The 19226-nt window shown below is 33.8% G+C and overlaps 4 protein-coding genes across 6 annotated transcripts; 1 reads left to right on the top strand and 3 right to left on the bottom strand.

Annotated features, from left to right (window-relative positions):
- The first annotated feature begins 2190 nt into the window (after nucleotides 1-2190).
- LOC100796644 (pentatricopeptide repeat-containing protein At4g19191, mitochondrial) lies at nucleotides 2191-4759 on the top strand. The gene has a single exon (XM_003532799.5). It carries the CDS (start codon nucleotides 2517-2519, stop codon nucleotides 4470-4472), a length of 1956 nt encoding a protein of 651 aa, XP_003532847.1. The 5' UTR covers nucleotides 2191-2516; the 3' UTR covers nucleotides 4473-4759.
- Nucleotides 4760-6555: 1796 nt separating this feature from the next.
- Nucleotides 6556-8521, bottom strand: LOC100781617 (cytochrome P450 71AU50). Of its 2 annotated transcripts, none has more exons than XM_006585243.4 (2): nucleotides 7697-8521; nucleotides 6556-7273 (listed from the first exon to the last, which is right to left on the bottom strand). In XM_006585243.4, the coding sequence occupies exons 1-2, from the start codon at nucleotides 8303-8305 to the stop codon at nucleotides 6650-6652; spliced, it is 1233 nt and encodes a 410-aa protein (XP_006585306.1). In that variant the 5' UTR covers nucleotides 8306-8521; the 3' UTR covers nucleotides 6556-6649. The 2 variants fall into 2 exon arrangements, with proteins under 2 accessions (XP_006585306.1, XP_003531375.1); XM_003531327.5 differs by having other exon boundaries at nucleotides 7433-8501.
- Nucleotides 8522-10291: 1770 nt separating this feature from the next.
- On the bottom strand, nucleotides 10292-12608 carry LOC100796116 (cytochrome P450 71AU50). Its single transcript, XM_003532798.5, has 2 exons — nucleotides 11566-12608; nucleotides 10292-11052 (listed from the first exon to the last, which is right to left on the bottom strand). Exons 1-2 carry the CDS (start codon nucleotides 12439-12441, stop codon nucleotides 10426-10428), a joined length of 1503 nt encoding a protein of 500 aa, XP_003532846.1. The 5' UTR covers nucleotides 12442-12608; the 3' UTR covers nucleotides 10292-10425.
- A 3160-nt stretch (nucleotides 12609-15768) lies between these two features.
- LOC100781072 (cytochrome P450 71AU50) lies at nucleotides 15769-18624 on the bottom strand. 2 transcript variants are annotated; one of them, XM_003531326.4, is made up of 4 exons: nucleotides 18544-18624; nucleotides 18413-18465; nucleotides 16870-17953; nucleotides 15769-16570 (listed from the first exon to the last, which is right to left on the bottom strand). In XM_003531326.4, the coding sequence occupies exons 3-4, from the start codon at nucleotides 17734-17736 to the stop codon at nucleotides 15956-15958; spliced, it is 1482 nt and encodes a 493-aa protein (XP_003531374.1). In that variant the 5' UTR covers nucleotides 17737-17953; nucleotides 18413-18465; nucleotides 18544-18624; the 3' UTR covers nucleotides 15769-15955. The 2 variants fall into 2 exon arrangements, with proteins under 2 accessions (XP_003531374.1, XP_040874102.1); XM_041018168.1 differs by having other exon boundaries at nucleotides 18413-18549.
- Between the last annotated feature and the right edge of the window lie 602 nt (nucleotides 18625-19226).

Raw genomic sequence — 19226 nt, 5'->3', positions numbered from 1 at the left:
ATGTGTTCATGATCTTTTTAAGTAATAAATAATTTAAAAGAAACAAAAACTTTTAAAGGAACAATTATCTTGAAACTCACAGAATGGTCTGATTGAGAGAAAAGGTGAACGGTATGATTAGCGTCACTCATGATACGTGCTAACACAGTCCTCGTCCATTTGTTTAGAGATCTATGCGGGTTCATACGAGATAGCATTGTTCTCAAATTATTAATAACAACTTTTTATCATTAGATAAATCTCATGTCATGTGAGTCATACACTCATACTTAAAAAAATTATTTAATAATGAACAATGTTGCAAGCATTTCTCGCTATTTGATGAGCCAGACCCAATTGAGAAGACAGACTTAGCTTTACAAATCAAACAACACACAACTGCAAGAACTGTGTAACAGTCAAAGAAACAACTTCATCACTTAGAATTCTTCCATGATTAATCCTTGTGTGTCTCTGTGATCATGGGGACGATCAATTATCAGCTAATGTTATAAAACAGTAAACAATAAATAAAAGTTATAGATCCTTTACAATCGCCAATGTGGCTAGCTTTGGATTTAGACAAGCTGCAATGGATTCAACAACGTTAACACAAGACAACCGACGAAGCAAAACTAGAGCATCATCTAAGGCAAGGAGTTGGTATAGACATAGTCTTCATTCTCGAAAACACTTTCTTGTGACTCACCACTTTCTTCCTTGCATTCACCCCTTTGCTTTTCACAGCCACCTGCCTGCATAGTTAAAATTAATCTAGTTACTGCAAAAAATAAAAACTTTGATCGCTAACCCTATTCACATCTCTATTTTATTTCACCATTATTTGTTAGACAATTTATGAGTTAATTTCATTACAATTGTATCTAGTTTACTTCCATAATTAATTACAATCAACCAATAACATGAATAAAAAAATGATTCAAAAAAATAAATCATCCAACAACAATAATATCAAGAGGTAGATGAAGATGAGAGATTAAAACTCACAATAGTAGCAGAACTCCCAGAAGCCACAACTCCTTCGCTGATAAGTGCTTCCCCTTGAAAAACACATATCACATTGAAGCTAAACATCAGAAATAGAAACAAAGCAGCAGGCATCAATAGTCTCATTGGATATTTGTAATATTATTGGACCTATCTAGCCTATTCCAAAGCTCTATAGACTATATAATATATATGTGATAACTGATATGGCAAAGTAGAAAGGAGTAGCTAGTTATAGTGTCTTTTATATAACAAAGAATTGAGGTTTCGAAAATTCACGCTGACACGATGTCGATAGTTGATAATATTTATTGATATTCAATGAAAGGGTGTTTCAGCATTCTCCTTTGACCTGTCCCCGGATTCCACGGCAAGAAAGCTCGATCCTCAAGAACTAGGTTGGATCATCTTGGTGTTTTCTCACATGAAAATTATATATAAAGCCATGCCAGCCAACAGAGGTCAGAAGAGATCCCATGTAAAAGTAGAGATTTGCCACGTTCTTGAACCCAAACCACCTACTACCCTCCACCGTTTCCAAAGTTTATATAAAATGTATTATTTGACCTATTTCAAAAGTTCAAGTCTCACTTGAGATTAAATTTTTTTAAATCTTTATAAGTTATCTTGTGTTTGGATTTTGTAGTTAGTGAGAAGATTGAGCTCAAGTACACGAGAATGGGTCAAGTTTACTTGTTGCAATGCAAATCCATTTTTGCTCCCCTTGTAACTTGGAAGATTTGAACATTATGCGAGTTAATCCTTAGTGCAATTGGTTCGTGGTTTTTGTTGTTGGTCGTGAAACAACAACAATCTTAAGGATTTTTTTTTTTTTTTGTTGAACGAAACAATCTTAAGAATTTAAATAGTTGATGATGCTCATATCTAGACTTTTTATTAACTCTTATCTATTCAATTTATCATTTTCCTTCTTATTTCTAAATTAAATTTTAAATTTTTTTATCAATTAAAAATCTTGTAACAAAACATAAGTTGTTTATCACAAATATAAAATATAATTTATACGTTCTAAATACTTATTTATTAAGAATTTAAATTATAATATAATTTATATATTTAAAATTATTTATTTGTAATAAATTTTAATCGTATAAAACAAAAATTTATCTTATCCATTGATAGAGTTTTTTTTTTAAATATCTCTTATTTCTTTTTAAGTATGTGCTTTTTAAGAAGAAGAAAAAATAATGGTAAATGAGTATTATAAACCTTAATTCCTAATACGGTATGTAATTTCTATCGTTTCAAAAACACTAACTTATTTTAAACACGGTATTACACATCTATAATTTTTTTTCTGTCTCTTATCGAATTATAAATTCTATAATACCTATATTTATCACTCTTTTTTCCCTCTTTATTATAATGGTGTTCTTGAAACATTTTTTTCGGAAAATAGTATTGGAGCCATTTTTAAGGGTGTAGCAAACAAGGGTGCGAAGCGCGATACCATTGATGAGATCTTGTTTTCTTTTGTGTTGCCAACTAAATTTCTATAGGGATGAGAAATGGTAACCCATTATTGTGGTGTGACTCCATGCATCAACCGTTTCTCAACCCTTTTCACGTGGAACTCCAACTTCAGACACCTTGTCAATCAGGGCCATGCCCAAAACGCCCTTATTCTCTTCCGCCAGATGAAGCAAAGTGGCATCACACCCAACAACTCAACCTTTCCCTTCGTCTTAAAAGCATGTGCCAAACTTTCCCATCTCAGGAACTCTCAAATCATCCATGCCCACGTCCTCAAATCATGCTTTCAGTCCAACATTTTCGTGCAAACCGCAACGGTTGATATGTATGTCAAGTGTGGTCGGTTGGAGGATGCACACAACGTGTTTGTTGAAATGCCCGTCAGGGACATTGCTTCTTGGAATGCAATGCTGTTGGGATTTGCTCAGTCTGGCTTCCTTGATAGGCTGTCTTGTCTTCTACGTCACATGAGGCTTTCTGGAATTCGTCCCGACGCAGTCACTGTCTTGCTACTCATTGATTCGATTTTGCGTGTGAAAAGTCTGACATCTTTGGGTGCAGTTTATTCCTTTGGGATTCGGATTGGTGTACATATGGATGTTTCTGTGGCTAACACTTTGATTGCTGCATATTCCAAGTGTGGTAACTTGTGCTCGGCAGAGACTCTGTTTGATGAAATTAACTCTGGTCTGAGGTCTGTTGTGTCCTGGAATTCAATGATTGCTGCATATGCGAATTTTGAGAAGCATGTCAAGGCTGTTAATTGTTACAAAGGGATGCTAGATGGTGGCTTTTCCCCAGACATTAGCACAATTCTCAATTTGCTTTCATCGTGCATGCAACCTAAGGCACTATTTCATGGTTTGCTAGTACATTCTCATGGAGTCAAGTTGGGTTGTGATTCTGATGTATGTGTGGTGAATACTCTCATTTGTATGTATTCAAAGTGCGGGGATGTTCATTCTGCAAGATTTTTGTTTAATGGCATGTCTGACAAGACTTGTGTTTCATGGACTGTAATGATTAGTGCATATGCTGAGAAAGGATATATGAGTGAGGCAATGACCTTGTTTAATGCAATGGAAGCTGCTGGTGAGAAACCAGATTTGGTTACTGTGCTTGCTTTGATTTCAGGTTGTGGCCAGACAGGGGCGCTTGAACTTGGAAAATGGATTGACAATTACTCTATTAACAACGGGTTGAAAGATAATGTTGTAGTTTGTAACGCACTAATTGACATGTATGCCAAGTGTGGAGGTTTTAATGATGCTAAGGAGCTTTTCTACACCATGGCTAACAGAACTGTCGTCTCCTGGACAACCATGATTACTGCTTGTGCATTGAATGGAGACGTTAAAGATGCCTTGGAGTTATTTTTTATGATGTTAGAAATGGGAATGAAACCAAACCACATAACATTTCTTGCTGTTCTCCAAGCTTGTGCACATGGAGGTTTAGTAGAAAGAGGATTGGAGTGCTTCAACATGATGACTCAAAAGTATGGCATAAACCCTGGTATAGATCATTATTCTTGTATGGTTGATCTTCTTGGTCGTAAAGGACATCTCAGAGAAGCTTTAGAAATTATTAAAAGTATGCCTTTTGAACCTGATTCTGGAATATGGAGTGCATTGCTCTCTGCTTGCAAACTTCATGGTAAGATGGAGATGGGCAAGTATGTGTCTGAACAGCTATTTGAATTGGAGCCCCAAGTGGCAGTTCCATACGTGGAGATGGCTAACATATATGCATCAGCTGAAATGTGGGAAGGAGTTGCAGCTATTAGAAGAAATATGAAATATCTTCAAGTCAGGAAATCTCCCGGGCAAAGTATTATTCAAGTAAATGGAAAACCTACTATATTTACAGTTGAGGATAGGGATCACCCTGAAACCTTGTACATATATGATATGCTAGATGGTCTGACTTCCCGTTCTAAAAAAGGACTACTAGCTTATTCAGAGGAGATTTTTGAATGTGAATGGGAGTGAAGATATATATGCAAAGAAAGAGACTGCGATTGGAGAGCTGTGTTGGCGGATTAGTAAATTATTTGTTAATTTTTATCACCCTCAGACAATTTAGCCCACTAACAGACTAATTTTAATCAAAGGCAAACTTTGTCATCATGCATGACGATCATTTCAATAAGTTTGCTCTGATTCGGTAGCATAAAATTTAGAAACTTTGTCATCATGCATGACGATCATTTTGAACATTTTTTTCTTCCTGTTTTGGTTTCTATAAAAGTCCCTGATGTTATTTGTTTTGTCTTTATAAAAGTATAAACTTTTGATAAAGGCCCCTCTTATATTCAAAGATATTCATCTATGTCCTTATTATTTTAAAAAATGTGAAGTCTATTATTTAATAGATGATTGTCATGTCACGGATAAATAGTGACAAACTGATAATGGTTAAAATCGTAAAATGAAATTTTATAGGAACCAATACTGAATTTTTTTTATAGGAATTAAAACTATATAAGGAGTATATTACAAAGATAAAATAATATATTTAAACCTATAATATATATATATTCCTTTCTCAATGGAAATTTCTTCGTTATATTAGTTAACTATCTTATTTCTTATTTTTCCGTCTACGTTCTATCTCTTTCCTTATTATAAAGTTATGAGATGGATTATTATAACACAAATAACCACAAGTCTTTACGAATGGCGTGACAGTACTCGTGTAATTATCGTTCATGCATGATGCAACTCATCTAGTGGTTTGAAATTTATGCAATTTATTTTTTCCGGTTATTTTTTCTCTTTATCTTTCTTGGTTAAGATCCGAGAAATTTAAATCAATCAACTTACACCACATTATAACCCAAAATCCTAAGGTTCAAGTTTTTGGATCTCCTCCTCATTTATATGGTATTCAACTTTTTTACTTTAATTCGATGCGAGACTTCATTTCACATTTATACTTCAAGAAACAAGACAGAGGCTTCAAACTAAATGAGTGGAGTGGCCAAACTGTTGTGCTTTGGTTGCTTTCTATGAAAATAATATTGAGAATGACTGGCATTGCTGATCAATATCTGATGGTTGCAGTTTTGCCAAGAAATTGTGCGAGGTAGCTATTATGATGTTCTGGGTGCTATGGTGGCCGCGGAATGAGAAGGTGTGGGAAGGTGCAGCAGAAGCACAACTACTTGCTGAATGAGTAGGAAATAAAAAGAAAAATCAGAGTTTAAGTAGGATTAAAAAAATAACTATAACTATACCTAATTTTATATAACTAATTATATAAAAATAATTATTTCAAATAACTTATTTTTATTCATCTATAACTAGTTATATAATCAATTTATATATAACTTGTTATATAATTAATGATATAACTAGTTTATTCATATATTCGTATTTTAAAAATAATAATTAGTTATATTAAATTATACTTATATTTAAAAAATTAGTTATAATTATATTTATAATACTCACTTATAATCTAATTATCTATAAAATATGATCATAATTATGTAAACACCTAAATGATGAGTTCCTTAAGTTTAAGGACGAATGTCAGACAACATGAACGATGGCAAAAATCAACAGTAGTAAAATGCAATGTCGATGCAATTGTGTTTGAGGCCCAAGACAGTGTTTTGGTACAGGGATTTGTATTAGAAATGACAAATGTGAGTTCATTATAGCAAAATCTTCTTAGTTTATTGGAGCTTTCCAACCTTCTGAAGCAAAGGCCATAGGTCTAGTACATGTTCTCCACTAGTTCACAGAAATTCGGTACTTTTACGTATCTATAGATCTGGACTAGTTTATTACGCATCTATAAAGGTGTTGTTGATGCTACTTTGGCGGATATTTTCCTCATACTCAGTTACGTGTTATTTTATAAATGTGTAAACATAGATTAAATTCTGATCCAAACTTTGGTTTTAAGTTTTTGGTAGGAGCAAGCTAATTGAGTTGCTCACCTTTCTAGTTAGGTAGCCGCAATTCTATGTTAGTCACCATATTTTTTTAGTACATATCACCTTGTATTCAAGATTTTAGTTACACACAAATGAAATGAGCTTATTTCAGAAAAAAAAAAAAAAAAAAAGGGAAGGTGTAGTTTATTTTCTTGTGAATCTTATCCAAATCCACCCCAGCAAACATAACATACAATGTTGCTACCACCTTTTTTCTTTCTCCTAATCACTTGCAGTGTGAAGCCGATAAGTTGGAACGGCAAGTAGATGATTGGCCCTTGGCATAGTGAGGCCGAACTCTTCTGTCATGTCCAAGTGATCTGGCAACATGTCACTCGGCAGTTTCCAATGAAAACAATGCACAAGTTGTGCCACTGTTAGTCGAACCATTGTTAGACCCATTTGCATTCCTGGACAGGCCCTTCTGCCAGACCCGAATGGTATAAACTGGAAGTCATGCCCTCTCACATCTATGTTGCTTCCTTCAAATCTCTCTGGCCAGAACTTCTCTGCCTCACTCCATACACTTGAGTCTCTCATAATTGCCCATGCATTTATTACCACTCTTGATTTTCTTGGTATGAAAAAATCTCCAACCATGCAATCTTCCCTCGATTGGTGTGGTATTAGTAACGGTGCCACTGGATGGAGCCTCATGTTTTCCTTTATAACCATATCCAAATACTCCAACTTGTCCAAGTCTGATTCCTTCACCTTCCTCTGCATACCCACCACAGTTTCCAACTCCATTTGGACTTTCTTCATCACCCGTGGATTCTTTAGGAGCTCTGAAAGTGTCCACTCAATTACTGTAGCCGAAGTATCCATTGAACCCAACAGCATATCCTGCATGAGAGTGTAAAAGAAACATGCATGTAGAAGTGAGAACAGAGACAACTAGCTATGCACTTGCAGCTATACTAATTATTAGTTAAGTACACAACTTTTAAATGGAAAAAGGAAATGTATGAGGAAAGAATATTGCAAAACTGTCATTCCCTTTACCAGCAATATAGCTTTGATATTGGGCCGTTCAATACGGTATTCATATTCCTCGCTACCAACAAAGCCCAACATGACATCCACAAAATCCTTCACCTTATTGTCTTGTCCCTTGTCTGATTGAATATGCTCATCAATAATTTTGTCAAAGAATTCATCAAAGATTTTGCGAACCGCCTTCATACGCTTGATTAGCCCTTGAAGGTCAAGTTTACCAATGTAAGGAATGTAATCACCTATGTTAGGAGTTGCTAGTAAGTGCATTACCTCTTGCACCACAGCCTTAAACCCCTTCTCATCCAAGTCCTGGTCCATGTACTTCTTTCCCAAGACCATTCTACAAGCCACGTCTGCACTGATTCTTGCAACCTTGGCACTGATATCAACAGCAGCAGCTCCATCATTGGATGCCTCTCTTAGAAGCTTGATGGATAGGTCAAGTTCTTCTTCTCTCACGATTCTGAAGGAGTTAATTTTGGTTTGGCTAAGCAATTCCAATGTGCACATCTTGCGCATGTTGCGCCAGTAAGAACCATATTCAGCAAATCCCAAGTTCCTCTGCTCCCAAGCAATGTACTTTATAGCTTCATGGGGTGGTCTACTAGCAAAGACAAGGTCATGGGTCTTGAGGAACAGTTCAGCAGCTTGGGGGGAAGAAATAACTATGGTGGGCACAAAACCTAAGCGTAAGTGCATGATAGGTCCATATTTTTGGGCTAGTTGGTGCAGGCCACGATGAGGATTTGCACCCAACTTGTGAAGGCTTCCCAAAATTGGCAACCCTATGGGACCAGGTGGTAATTTCTTTGCATTCTTGTTGCTTATCCATAACCACAGAAAAGCAAGAGAAACTAAAAAAGCTGCTATCCAAATCATCCTAGCAATTTCGGAGAAAAACAACTGGGCTTACACAGAACTAGTGTTTGTGAGAAACCGTGGTTTTGTTGTAAGTATCATTAAGCGTAGTACAACAACTGCTATTTATGGGTCAGATTAAGTACGCCACAAGATACTACTTTGAATTTTATGGGTCAGAAAAAAATACGCCGACATGAATGACTTCTGCACAAGATAATTCTTTGGTTTTCTGCATGTTTTGTTGAATTTTGGCACATGCTAGCCGCACCACAAATTATTAGGTGGCATGGGATCATTATTGTCCGACTAATCTCTACATGTTTCTTGGCAGAGGCCTGATGAAGATTTCATTGTTTTAAATATTGATTCAAGTGAAACGGTTTTGGTGGCTTTTGGAGGGTGCTGGATTAGTTTAGTACCGGCTTAGAATTTCTTCTATTTCAATTCATGCATGTGTTCAAGAGAAAGAGAAAAACAAATGTTGCATGAACGTGGGTTTTGAGGAAAAGCAGGTAATTCCATTTGAAATTTATCAAATTGGGATATTTTTTTAATTAATCATTTGAGTAAGTAGTAAAAAAATTTGCTTGAAAATGAAAACGTAAAAAGATTTACGTTTTTATTTTATTTTTTTCATAATGAAGTCATAAAAAATTAAACAATTTTAATTTTTTTAATTACTTATATAAAGTCATAAATTTTCACCATTTCAAACTCGTGATTAATTTTTTTATTTTTAAATTAATTCTGAATGATTTTAAAGTCATTTTAATTATAATTTTATATTTTATTGTTTAATTCTTTTAAAATTAAAAATAATTATAATTAATACTTTTTATAACTTACAATCTTAAAATCGTTCAAATAATAGTTATAATTAAATAATTTTTTTTATTATTTACGATTTTAAAGTCGTTTTAATATAATTTTATATTTCATTGTGTAATTATAATGCTTCAGCATGAAGCATGCTTGTTGAGAATATCATATGTAGTCGGTTGTTCTTTAAAAACCTTGAACAGCATTTATTACGGTTTCCAAGTGTTTGAGCCTAACCAATGTATAAAGGGGTCTTTTAGCAAATTTGCAGGTTTGGAGGGGTTGATTTGTGGAACTCGTTCTTGTTTCAGTATGATGATTGCACGTGTTTTCTGCACAACATCCTCAGACCTCAAACCTATCTTTCATTCTGTTAATGTGACATGAATTAACAATTTTAATTTCAGGATATTGATTACACTAATGAAGTTTGCTAATGCTGAACTATTTGCAAGTAACTTTAAGAATATTATGTGAAACAGGGAAAGTTCCTAATCTTCAGTTCTCGTAGATATATACATATTTCCTATTTTTACTTCTGATATCTTTCTTATTGGTCTATAATTTAACTATTAATTTTTCTGATGCAGATCCTGACATTCGAGTAATTTCCAGGGATTAAATTGTTAATTCATGTTACATTAACATAATCAAAGATAGGATTGAGGTTCGAGCATGTCCAGAAAATGTTGAATTACACGTGTGAGATAAAATCGTACATCCGATAAAAGTAGAAAGTTTGAGCACCATATAAATGACGAAAAAATATGTGCATAATTTGACTAAATTGTGTCACCTAATAAATATAGTATTTGTTACCCCCTCACAAATTAGCCTACAAAAATAATATTAAATCAAAGGGAAACCTTGTCATGCATGACGATAATTTCAATAAATTTGCTTTGACTTGACCGGCTAAAATTAAAAATCTTTCCGTATACAAACATATTTTCCGTATTATGTGATCATTTTGAACTTGTTTACTATAATCGAGTGAAAATTGAAAGACGTGTTAGTAAAGGAAGAAGTTCTCCCAATATTTGGTACCCATCAAATAAATTATTGACTTTATCTTATATTAACTATATTATTATTATTATTTTGTTTACAACTTATCTGTTTCCTTATGAAGTTGCGAGAAAACGATGTTAAAATAATATTCCTCTATTTTCAAATCGTCACGAATGGCGTAACAGTTTCGCATAAACAACAAAAACCAATTTTTTCAATGATAGAGACATTGATGATGATAAGAAAGGAAAGAGAAAGGGTAGTTTATTATCCAGTGCATCTTATTCATATGAACCCCACGTGGACTTCTAACAACTTTGATCATGAAGGCGATAATATGTTGGAATGACAAGTAGATGATTTGCTCTAGGCATTGAGAGGCCAAACTCCTCTGTCATGTCTAATTCACATGGCAACATGTTATTTGGTAGCTTCCAATCAAAGCAATGCACCAGTTGGGCCACTGTTAGGAGAACTGTGTTTAGGCCCAATTGCAATCCTGGACAGACCCTTCTGCCAGACCCAAAAGGTAAGAACCGGAAGTCTTTCCCTCTCACATCTATGTTGCTTCCCTCAAATCTCTCTGGCCAGAACTTCTCTGCCTCATCCCAAGCACTTGGGTCTCTCATAATTGTCCATGCATTTACTATCACCCTTGAATTTTTAGGTATGAAATATTCTCCAACCATGCAATCTTCCCTCGAGTGGTGTGGTAATAGTAACGGTGCCACTGGATGGAGCCTCAAGCCTTCCTTTACAACCATCTCCAAATACTTCAACTTGTCCAGGTCTGATTCCCCCACCTTCCTCTTCATACCCACCACAGTTTCCAATTCCCTTTGGAGTTTCTTCATCACCCTTGGATTCTTGAGTAGCTCTGAAATTGTCCACTCAATTGCTGTAGCTGAAGTATCTATTGAACCAACTAACATATCCTATGCAAAATAAAGACATATATGTGCCCATTGTTGATTTTTTCATGAGAGAATCAAAGAGAAACAAAGGGATGATAAATTTGATAATACGATCAGAAATAAAAATAATAACTTAATTTATTTATCAGTATAATAAATAAATAGTCAATATAAAAGACAAAAAAATAAGCATCTAAACATAGACAGTAACATGACATGGACAAATGTACTCCTAAAAATTAAGAAATCAACTTATTTATTAAGTCCTATCTTATAAACCAACTTAGTTATAAAAGTATAACTTTAACACCAATAAAGAGTGAACATATAATATGACAGCAAGTTCTAAAAATCAATAAAAAGGAACAACGAGTCAAAGTCCTTAATAATTGGGACGCAATGTTAATGTAGGACATTTCATCCTTCACTGTCATGTCATATAATTGGAACTACTATGTAAGCATCATCTGACTTGAATTTTAAAAAATATATAATAGGAAAAATACTCAACGATGTGATAATGATTTCTCTTACCAGCAATATGGCTTTGATATTGGGGCGTTCAATGCGGTATTCAGATTCTTCGGTACCAACGAAGTCCAACATGGCATCCACAAAATCCTTCCCCTTATTGACTTCTCCCTTGTCTGATTGAATATGCTCATCAATAATTTTGTCAAAGAATTCATCAAAGATTCTGCGCAGTGTCTTCATACGCCTGATTAGCCCTTGAAGGTCAAGTTTACCAATGTAAGGAATGTAATCCCCTATGTTAGGAGCTGCTGCTAAGTGCAACACCTCTTGCATCACAGCCTTGAACCCCTTCTGATCCAAGTCCTGGTCCATGTACTTCTTCCCTAAAATCATTCTACAAGACATGTCTGCACTGAGTGTTGCAACCTTGGCACTGAGATCAACAACAGCTCCATCATTGGATGCCCCTCTTAGATTCTTGATCAATAGGTCAAGTTCCTCTTCCCTCATGGGTCTGAAGGAGTTAATTTTGGTTTGGCTTAGCAACTCCAATGTGCACATCTTGCGCACGTTGCGCCAGTAAGAACCATATTCACCAAAAGCCAAGTTCTTCTGCTCCCAAGCCATATACTTTGCAGCTTCATGAGGTGGTCTACCAGCAAAGACAAGATCATGGGTCTTGAGGAACAGTTCAGCTGCTTGGGGTGAAGAAACAATTATGGCTGGCACAAATCCTAAGCGCAAGTACATGACAGGTCCATATTTCTGGGCTAGTTCATGCAGATCACGATGAGGATTTGACCCCAACTTGTGAAGGTTTCCCAAAATTGGCAACCCTTTTGGACCAGGTGGTAATCTCTTTCCCTTTTTCTTGCTTCTTCTCCATAGACACAGGTAAGTAAGAGAAACTACAAAAATTGCTACTATCCAAATCATTCAAGCTATTTTGCTGATTGCTAATTGGGCTTATACAGAACCAATGAAGGAATATGTATTGAGTTCCAGAAAGTGCTTAGAAAACGTACATAGAAAAATCTCGTACTAGTTGTCAGACCACGTTTTCAACTTCAACAATTTCACCGCTTTATGAAAATACGGATTTGGATTCACTCTAGTTGTATTTTTAACTATTTAAAATCTGTGCCCTTAATTTTATATTTTATAATTAAAAATTTAATAAATTATATGAAAAAGAAAGTTACTAGTATTCTAGGAAATGAGTTCCCTTGTTCTCATAGGAATATTACTTGTTCATTCTTCTTCATACTAATAAAAATATAGGAAAGTAGAGCAGAAATGAAAGTTTTAAAACATTCCTTGGATTTAACAACGTAGTTTGTTTAAATTTTAAAAATTATTAAAATAAGTATTTTCTAAAAAATATTTTTAAAGAAGGAATAGAATTTACTTCTTAAAAATATATTTATATTATTAAAAATATTTGTTTTTTTAAAAAAATAAATTTAAACAAACTGTTGATTATTATTCGAGAATCATTTTTCAAAGTTTATAACAAACATAAAAATATTCACATGTTACCTTCTCGGAAATCAATATTTTTATCCGTGAAACACACTTCAAAGAATTTTAATCTGACATTTCTGCAGATTTAAGATATTAGCTTGGTGCTTAAAAAAATTAATTTAGTGAAAAGATATTGGAAAGAGTGATATGATTGATGATGACCAAATATCTAAAGGAGATCAAGACACAACCTTAATTATGATTATACCACTAACTGACGTTCATAATTATATTTGTTGAAATTTAACTACTATCTTAAATTCTAGAGTGAATTTTATTAAAAGATAAGTTAATCTTATAACTCATAATTTAATAAAGACTTTAAAATTTTATGCTAACTCTCATATTTTTAATTATATTCTCTCACTTATTATTTTCCACACTATAAATGAAATGATATAATTATTGTTCCTCTAAAAAAAATTATATTTGTTAAAAAAACGTTCATAATTATATAATTAAAGCTAATCTTGCAATAATGTATTTTGTTAGGCAATAATTCAAAATTGTTCCCTAAAAAAAAATCAAAAGTGCTAATTGAATTTTTATGGCATCAGTCACATTCAAATTTTAAAGATTATGTTTCAGCATAACTTTTAATCCTTCGTATATATTATAAGTTAAATTATAATTTTAATCGCTCTAATTTTTTTAATTTATAATTTTGATCCTCCTAAATTTTAATTGTAACATTTGGTTATCTTAATTTTATAAATGGATTATTTTGATTTTTTTATAAATTATTAATAGATAATTATAATTAATTAAGTTATTAATTTAATTATAAATTAATTAAAATATTAATTATTAAAAAATAAAAATAAAAATCATTAATAATTTTAATTCTCCACAACATTGTTCTCCTCCTCTTCTCCACAAACATCTTTTTCACTGTTATTATCACACAAAACTCCACGGACAACTGCATCACATTAAGAATAATAATCTTTTATTAAAAAAATTTAACAATTAATAATTTTTATTTAAATTATAATTAATTGAATATCTCTAATAATTAAAATTATTAGTTAATAATCTACCAAAATGACTAAAATCGTCAATTTATAAATTAGAAAGACCAAATTTTATAATTAAAAATTAAGAAAACCAAAATGATGCATTTGAAAAACTAAGAGTGAAAAATTATAATTTAACGTATATTATTTTTATGAATGTTTGTCAATTAGCTTTTACTTTTTTTAATAGTTATTAAAAGATTTGTATGATCTTATTAATTTGTAATATTTTTTAAGATATTATTTTAAGCAGTGCTTTTCAACCTTTAACTTCTAATTTTTTTATATTTTATTCTGCTTTTTTAATATTTATTAAATGTTTTAATCTTTTTCTATGTAAAGTAGAACTTTATTATATTTTTTATTACTCTTGTTCCATTTATTATATCTTCTTACAAATGACGTGAGAATGTTTGCATATTTTTCATTTTCGATCAACAACAATAAAAGGATAGTTATGAATATCTCAACATAAAAAACATTCTATTAACATCTATAATTTTGTTTTATCCTTTTTTTTCAATTATATTATAACCTATGATAATGATTCTTTTTTCTCTTTCTCTCCGTAAGTGTTAATCGGCATCTATCGACTATCGCTGTATCGATTGTCCTAATCACTTTCACCATGAATTGAAGGGGGATAAGTTGGAATGACCAGTATTTGATTGGCCCTAGGCATTGTGAGTCCGAAGTCCTCTTTCATGTCCAAGTCATGTTATTTGGCAGCTTCCAATCAAAACAATACAAAGGTTGGGTGAGGGAAATTGCTAAATATCTGCTTGTTTTATTCCTTTCACTAAGGGCCACATATATATAGCCAAATTGTAACAGACTCAACCAATTGGAAAATACTCCACTACTAACAGAATATCATTGTTGACAATTAAGCCAACATACTGCCCTGCTATTCAAACCTAATCTTTTAGGTGCCTTGGGGTGGTGATTACTCTTTTGGGCCTTGTACTCATTTTTGCCTGGTCATTGAGCTTGGGCTTATCATTGGGCCCAATTGCATTCCTGGACAGCTCCTTCTTCTGCCAGACCCAAATAGTATCAGCTCGAAGTCATGCCTTCTCAGGCTCTCACATCTGTGCTGCTTCCTTCAAATCTCTCTGTCTCACTCCATGCACTTGGGTCTCTCATAATTGCCCGTGCATTCACTATGAGCCTTGATATTTATCGGTTATTGCTATTGACACAATAGTTCTGCTAATGGCACTACTCACGTGGGCGCATTTGTGAAAGTATTGTCTGGTCATTTTAGTCTAACTGTAATAATAATGGCAAAAGTATAAGTTATGAGTATTAAATTGAGCTTTTATTAATTATGATAACAGGTAACATGATGTAATAAGAAAATATAGATACAAAATTATGAATATCAAATGGAGTTTTTATGAAAAAGGTATCCAAATATCAATATTTATAAGAAAAAATCTCCCCATTGTAATCCAAGTTTAATTACATATATAGAACTCCAGCCTGCAAATAAAGGTTCATTTATCCCATCACTCATATCATATGTGATTATTTAGCCACTGAGAATCAGAGGTACATAATTCTTATTTCTAATTTCTTAGGTTTAGGGGAGGGGAAAGAAATAGTCAAAAAATTGTGAGTCTCATATGGATCCCATGCCTCCTACACTTTACTCTAATTCTAATATTTTTCTTTTATTTCCATTTTTCCCCATCATTTCAACCAAACACAACATTAAAGATAAGGAAGGAAAAAGGTAATTTATTTTCTAATAAATCTTACTGAAATCAACCTAAACACATACCATGAAACTGTTTCACCAAATTATATTTGGACAACACTTAAAGTACACAAATACTCCATTAAAACTCGTTATCTGAATGTCTACATGTTGTACATGCATAATTTTCCTTTCCCTAATAATCCCTTTAATTGGAAAGCCGATACGTAGGAATGGCATGCAGATGATTGGCCCTGGGCATTGTGAGGCCGAACGCCTCTGTCATGTCCAAATCATCTGGAAACATGTTATTGGGCAGCTTCCAATCAAAGCAATGCACAAGTTGGGCCACTGTTTGACGAACCGTTATTAGGCCCAATTGCAATCCTGGACAGGCCCTTCTGCCAGACCCAAATGGTATCAGCTCGAAGTCACGCCCTCTCACATCTATGTTGCTTCCTTCAAATCTCTCTGGCCAGAACTTCTCTGCCTCAACCCATGCACTTGGGTCTCTCATAATTGCCCATGCATTTATTATGACCCTTGATTTTTTGGGTATGAAAAAATCTCCGACTATGCAATCTTCCGTGGATTGGTGTGGTATTAGCAATGGTACCACTGGATGGAGCCTCATGCTTTCCTTTACAACCATCTCCAAATACTTCAACTTGTCCAGGTCCGATTCCCCCACCTTCCTCTTCATACCCACCACAGTTTCCAATTCCATTTGGAGTTTCTTCATCACCCTTGGATTTTTTAGTAGCTCTGAAAGTGTCCACTCAATTGCTGTAGCTGAAGTATCCATTGAACCAGCCAACATATCCTTTGCAAAATAAATAAATAATTTTATGTGCCAAAGAAGAGTGAGCATATAATATGACAGCAAGTTCTAAAAATCAATAAAAAGGGCCAACGAGCTAGTAGCTAAATTTGTATCAGTCAAAGTCGTTAATTAGGACTTTAGGATGCAATGTTAATGTAGGACATTTGATCCTTCGCCGTCGTACCTTTTCCTCTCTCCTATGGCCATATAATTGTAACTACTATGTAAGTATCTGACTTGAATTTTAAAAAATATATAATAGGAAAAATACTCAACGATGTGATAATGATTTCTCATACCAGCAATATAGCTTTGATATTGGACCGTTCAATGCGGTATTCAGATTCTTCAGTACCTAAAAAGCCCAACATGACATCCACAAAATCCTTGGTCTTGTCTTCTCCCTTCTCTGATTCCATGTGCTCATCAATAACTTTCTCGAAGAAGTCATCGAAGATTTCGTAAAGTACCTTGAAGCGCTTCGTTAGGCCTTGAAGGTCAATTGCACCAATGTAAGGAATGTAATCTCCTACGTTAGGAGTTGCTAATAAACGCATTGCTTCTTGAATCACAGCCTTGAACCCTCTCCCACACATGTCCTGGTCCATGTACTTCTTTCCTAAAATCATTCTACAAGACATGTCTGCAATGAGTGTTGCAACCTTGACACTGAGATCAACAGCAGCTCCATCATTGGCTGCCTCTCTTACAAGCTTGATCAAAAGGTCAAGCTCCTCTTCCCTCATGCGTCTGAAGGAGTTAATTTTGGATTGGCTTAGCAATTCCAATGTGCACATCTTGCGCATGTTGCGCCAATAAGAACCATATTCAGCAAAGCCTAAGTTCCTCTGCCCCCAAGAGATGTATTGATCCGCCACGAAACGTGGTCTACTAGCAAAGACAAGGTCATGGGTCTTGAGGAACAATTCAGCAGATTTGGGTGAAGAAACAACTATGGTCGGCACAAAACCTAAACGTAAGTGCATGACAGGTCCATATTTTTGGGCTAGTTTGTGCAGGTCACGATGAGGATTTGGTCCCAACTTGTGAAGGCTTCCCAAAATTGGCAACCCTTTTGGACCAGGTGGTAATTTCTTTGCATTCTTATTGCTTCTCCATAACCGCAGAAAAGCCAGTGAAACTAAAAAAAGTGCTATCCAAATCATCCTAGTTATTTGGGAGAACTCAAATTCGAATAGCTAGTGTCTGTCTTTGCTTCCAAAAGTGGTGTTTGTGAGAAAGGGGTTATATTATCTAAGTACTCTGGTGGTGGTGTTTTATCATGACGAGTACAATAATTGCAATGTATGGGTCAGACACAGGTACACCGATATTTCCGCAATCACTCCCAAACTTGAATGACTTGGTCCACACTACAGCTTGCTGCAAACACATATATCTTAACTATTAAAATAATTAAAAATCAGTATTACAATAAAAAAAATATAACCTTTATTTCCCTCCACACATGCTTAATTGCATACAGGAGCAAGCAAATGAAACGAATTGAAGATGAATGAATTCTTCTCGTTTTAGCACCTAGCATATTGTAAACTTGTTCATTTTTATTTTTTTTTGAATCATTCTCTATTCAATCTTTACTCATATATTATTTATCTAGTTATTGCATTTGTTATTTGGACTTCAAAAAAGGAGAAGGAAAACAAAGTACAAATTCAATATGACTAGGCAAAAGCAGGAGACGGAAATATTATAATAAATTAAGATATTGGAGGAAAGGAGGAAAGGTTAGTTAAGGTACAAAGCAGGTAAGTGTAAGCGGAGAGAGAGGGCATGTACGGTAAATTTCAGATTCACCATTCACAACACGTAACTACGTACCCTTGCGCATCATCAAGAGTTACTCGGCCTCATCCACCCACTTCTTCATCAACCTGCAAAGCAAGATGAGAATGAATATTCATTCTGCATTTTGTCATAAACGAGAGAGAAAGGTTTATTCTGGGTTCAACCTTTAGATGAATCCAACGTTAGGTGGGAAAGTGGAACAGAAACTAGAGTACTCTATCTGAACTTTATCCATTCATTCAATTCCTATCACTTTATATATGGATGGGAGGACTCTAAAATAATTTTAAAGAAAAAATAAATATTTTTAAAAAAAAGTCAAATGTTAGATTTTTTTTAATACATATGACATTTTTTATTTTATAAAATTAATAATAAATATTTTTTATCTAAGACATGAGATATTACTTGGTTAATAATGAAATTGTGTGGAGAGAAATAAAAAGTCATAAGCCCTACATTGTATATTTTTTAAAGATGATTGTAATTAATTATAACCCTATTGTAATAGATTAAAACAAAATCAATCCATGTTCTCGTGACTTTTCTTGTTTTTTTAAAATTTATTATGAGTTTTATGTTGTGTTTAGACACATGTTTTTTATTCATGTCTTTTTACTTCTTTTTTTCACGTCAAAATTGCGAAGAGACATAAGCCACTAAAAGTAGCTTTTGCCTTAGACGTGATGAAAGGTTGTTGGTCTACATTAATCAATAATTTCTAAAATTAAGGATTCAGCTTACTTGATTCAGCAGAAAATGTGTCACGTTAATATTTGTTTTTAATTCTTATAAATAATAAATAATAATTTTTTTATCTTTTTTTTATCTCTCAAAATATATACGC

Source organism: Glycine max, chromosome 8 (genome assembly GCF_000004515.6).
Source record: "Glycine max cultivar Williams 82 chromosome 8, Glycine_max_v4.0, whole genome shotgun sequence".
Taxonomy (NCBI): domain Eukaryota; kingdom Viridiplantae; phylum Streptophyta; class Magnoliopsida; order Fabales; family Fabaceae; genus Glycine; species Glycine max.
Note: the sequence above shows the minus strand (reverse complement) of the source record. Positions and strands in the feature narration are given on the sequence as shown.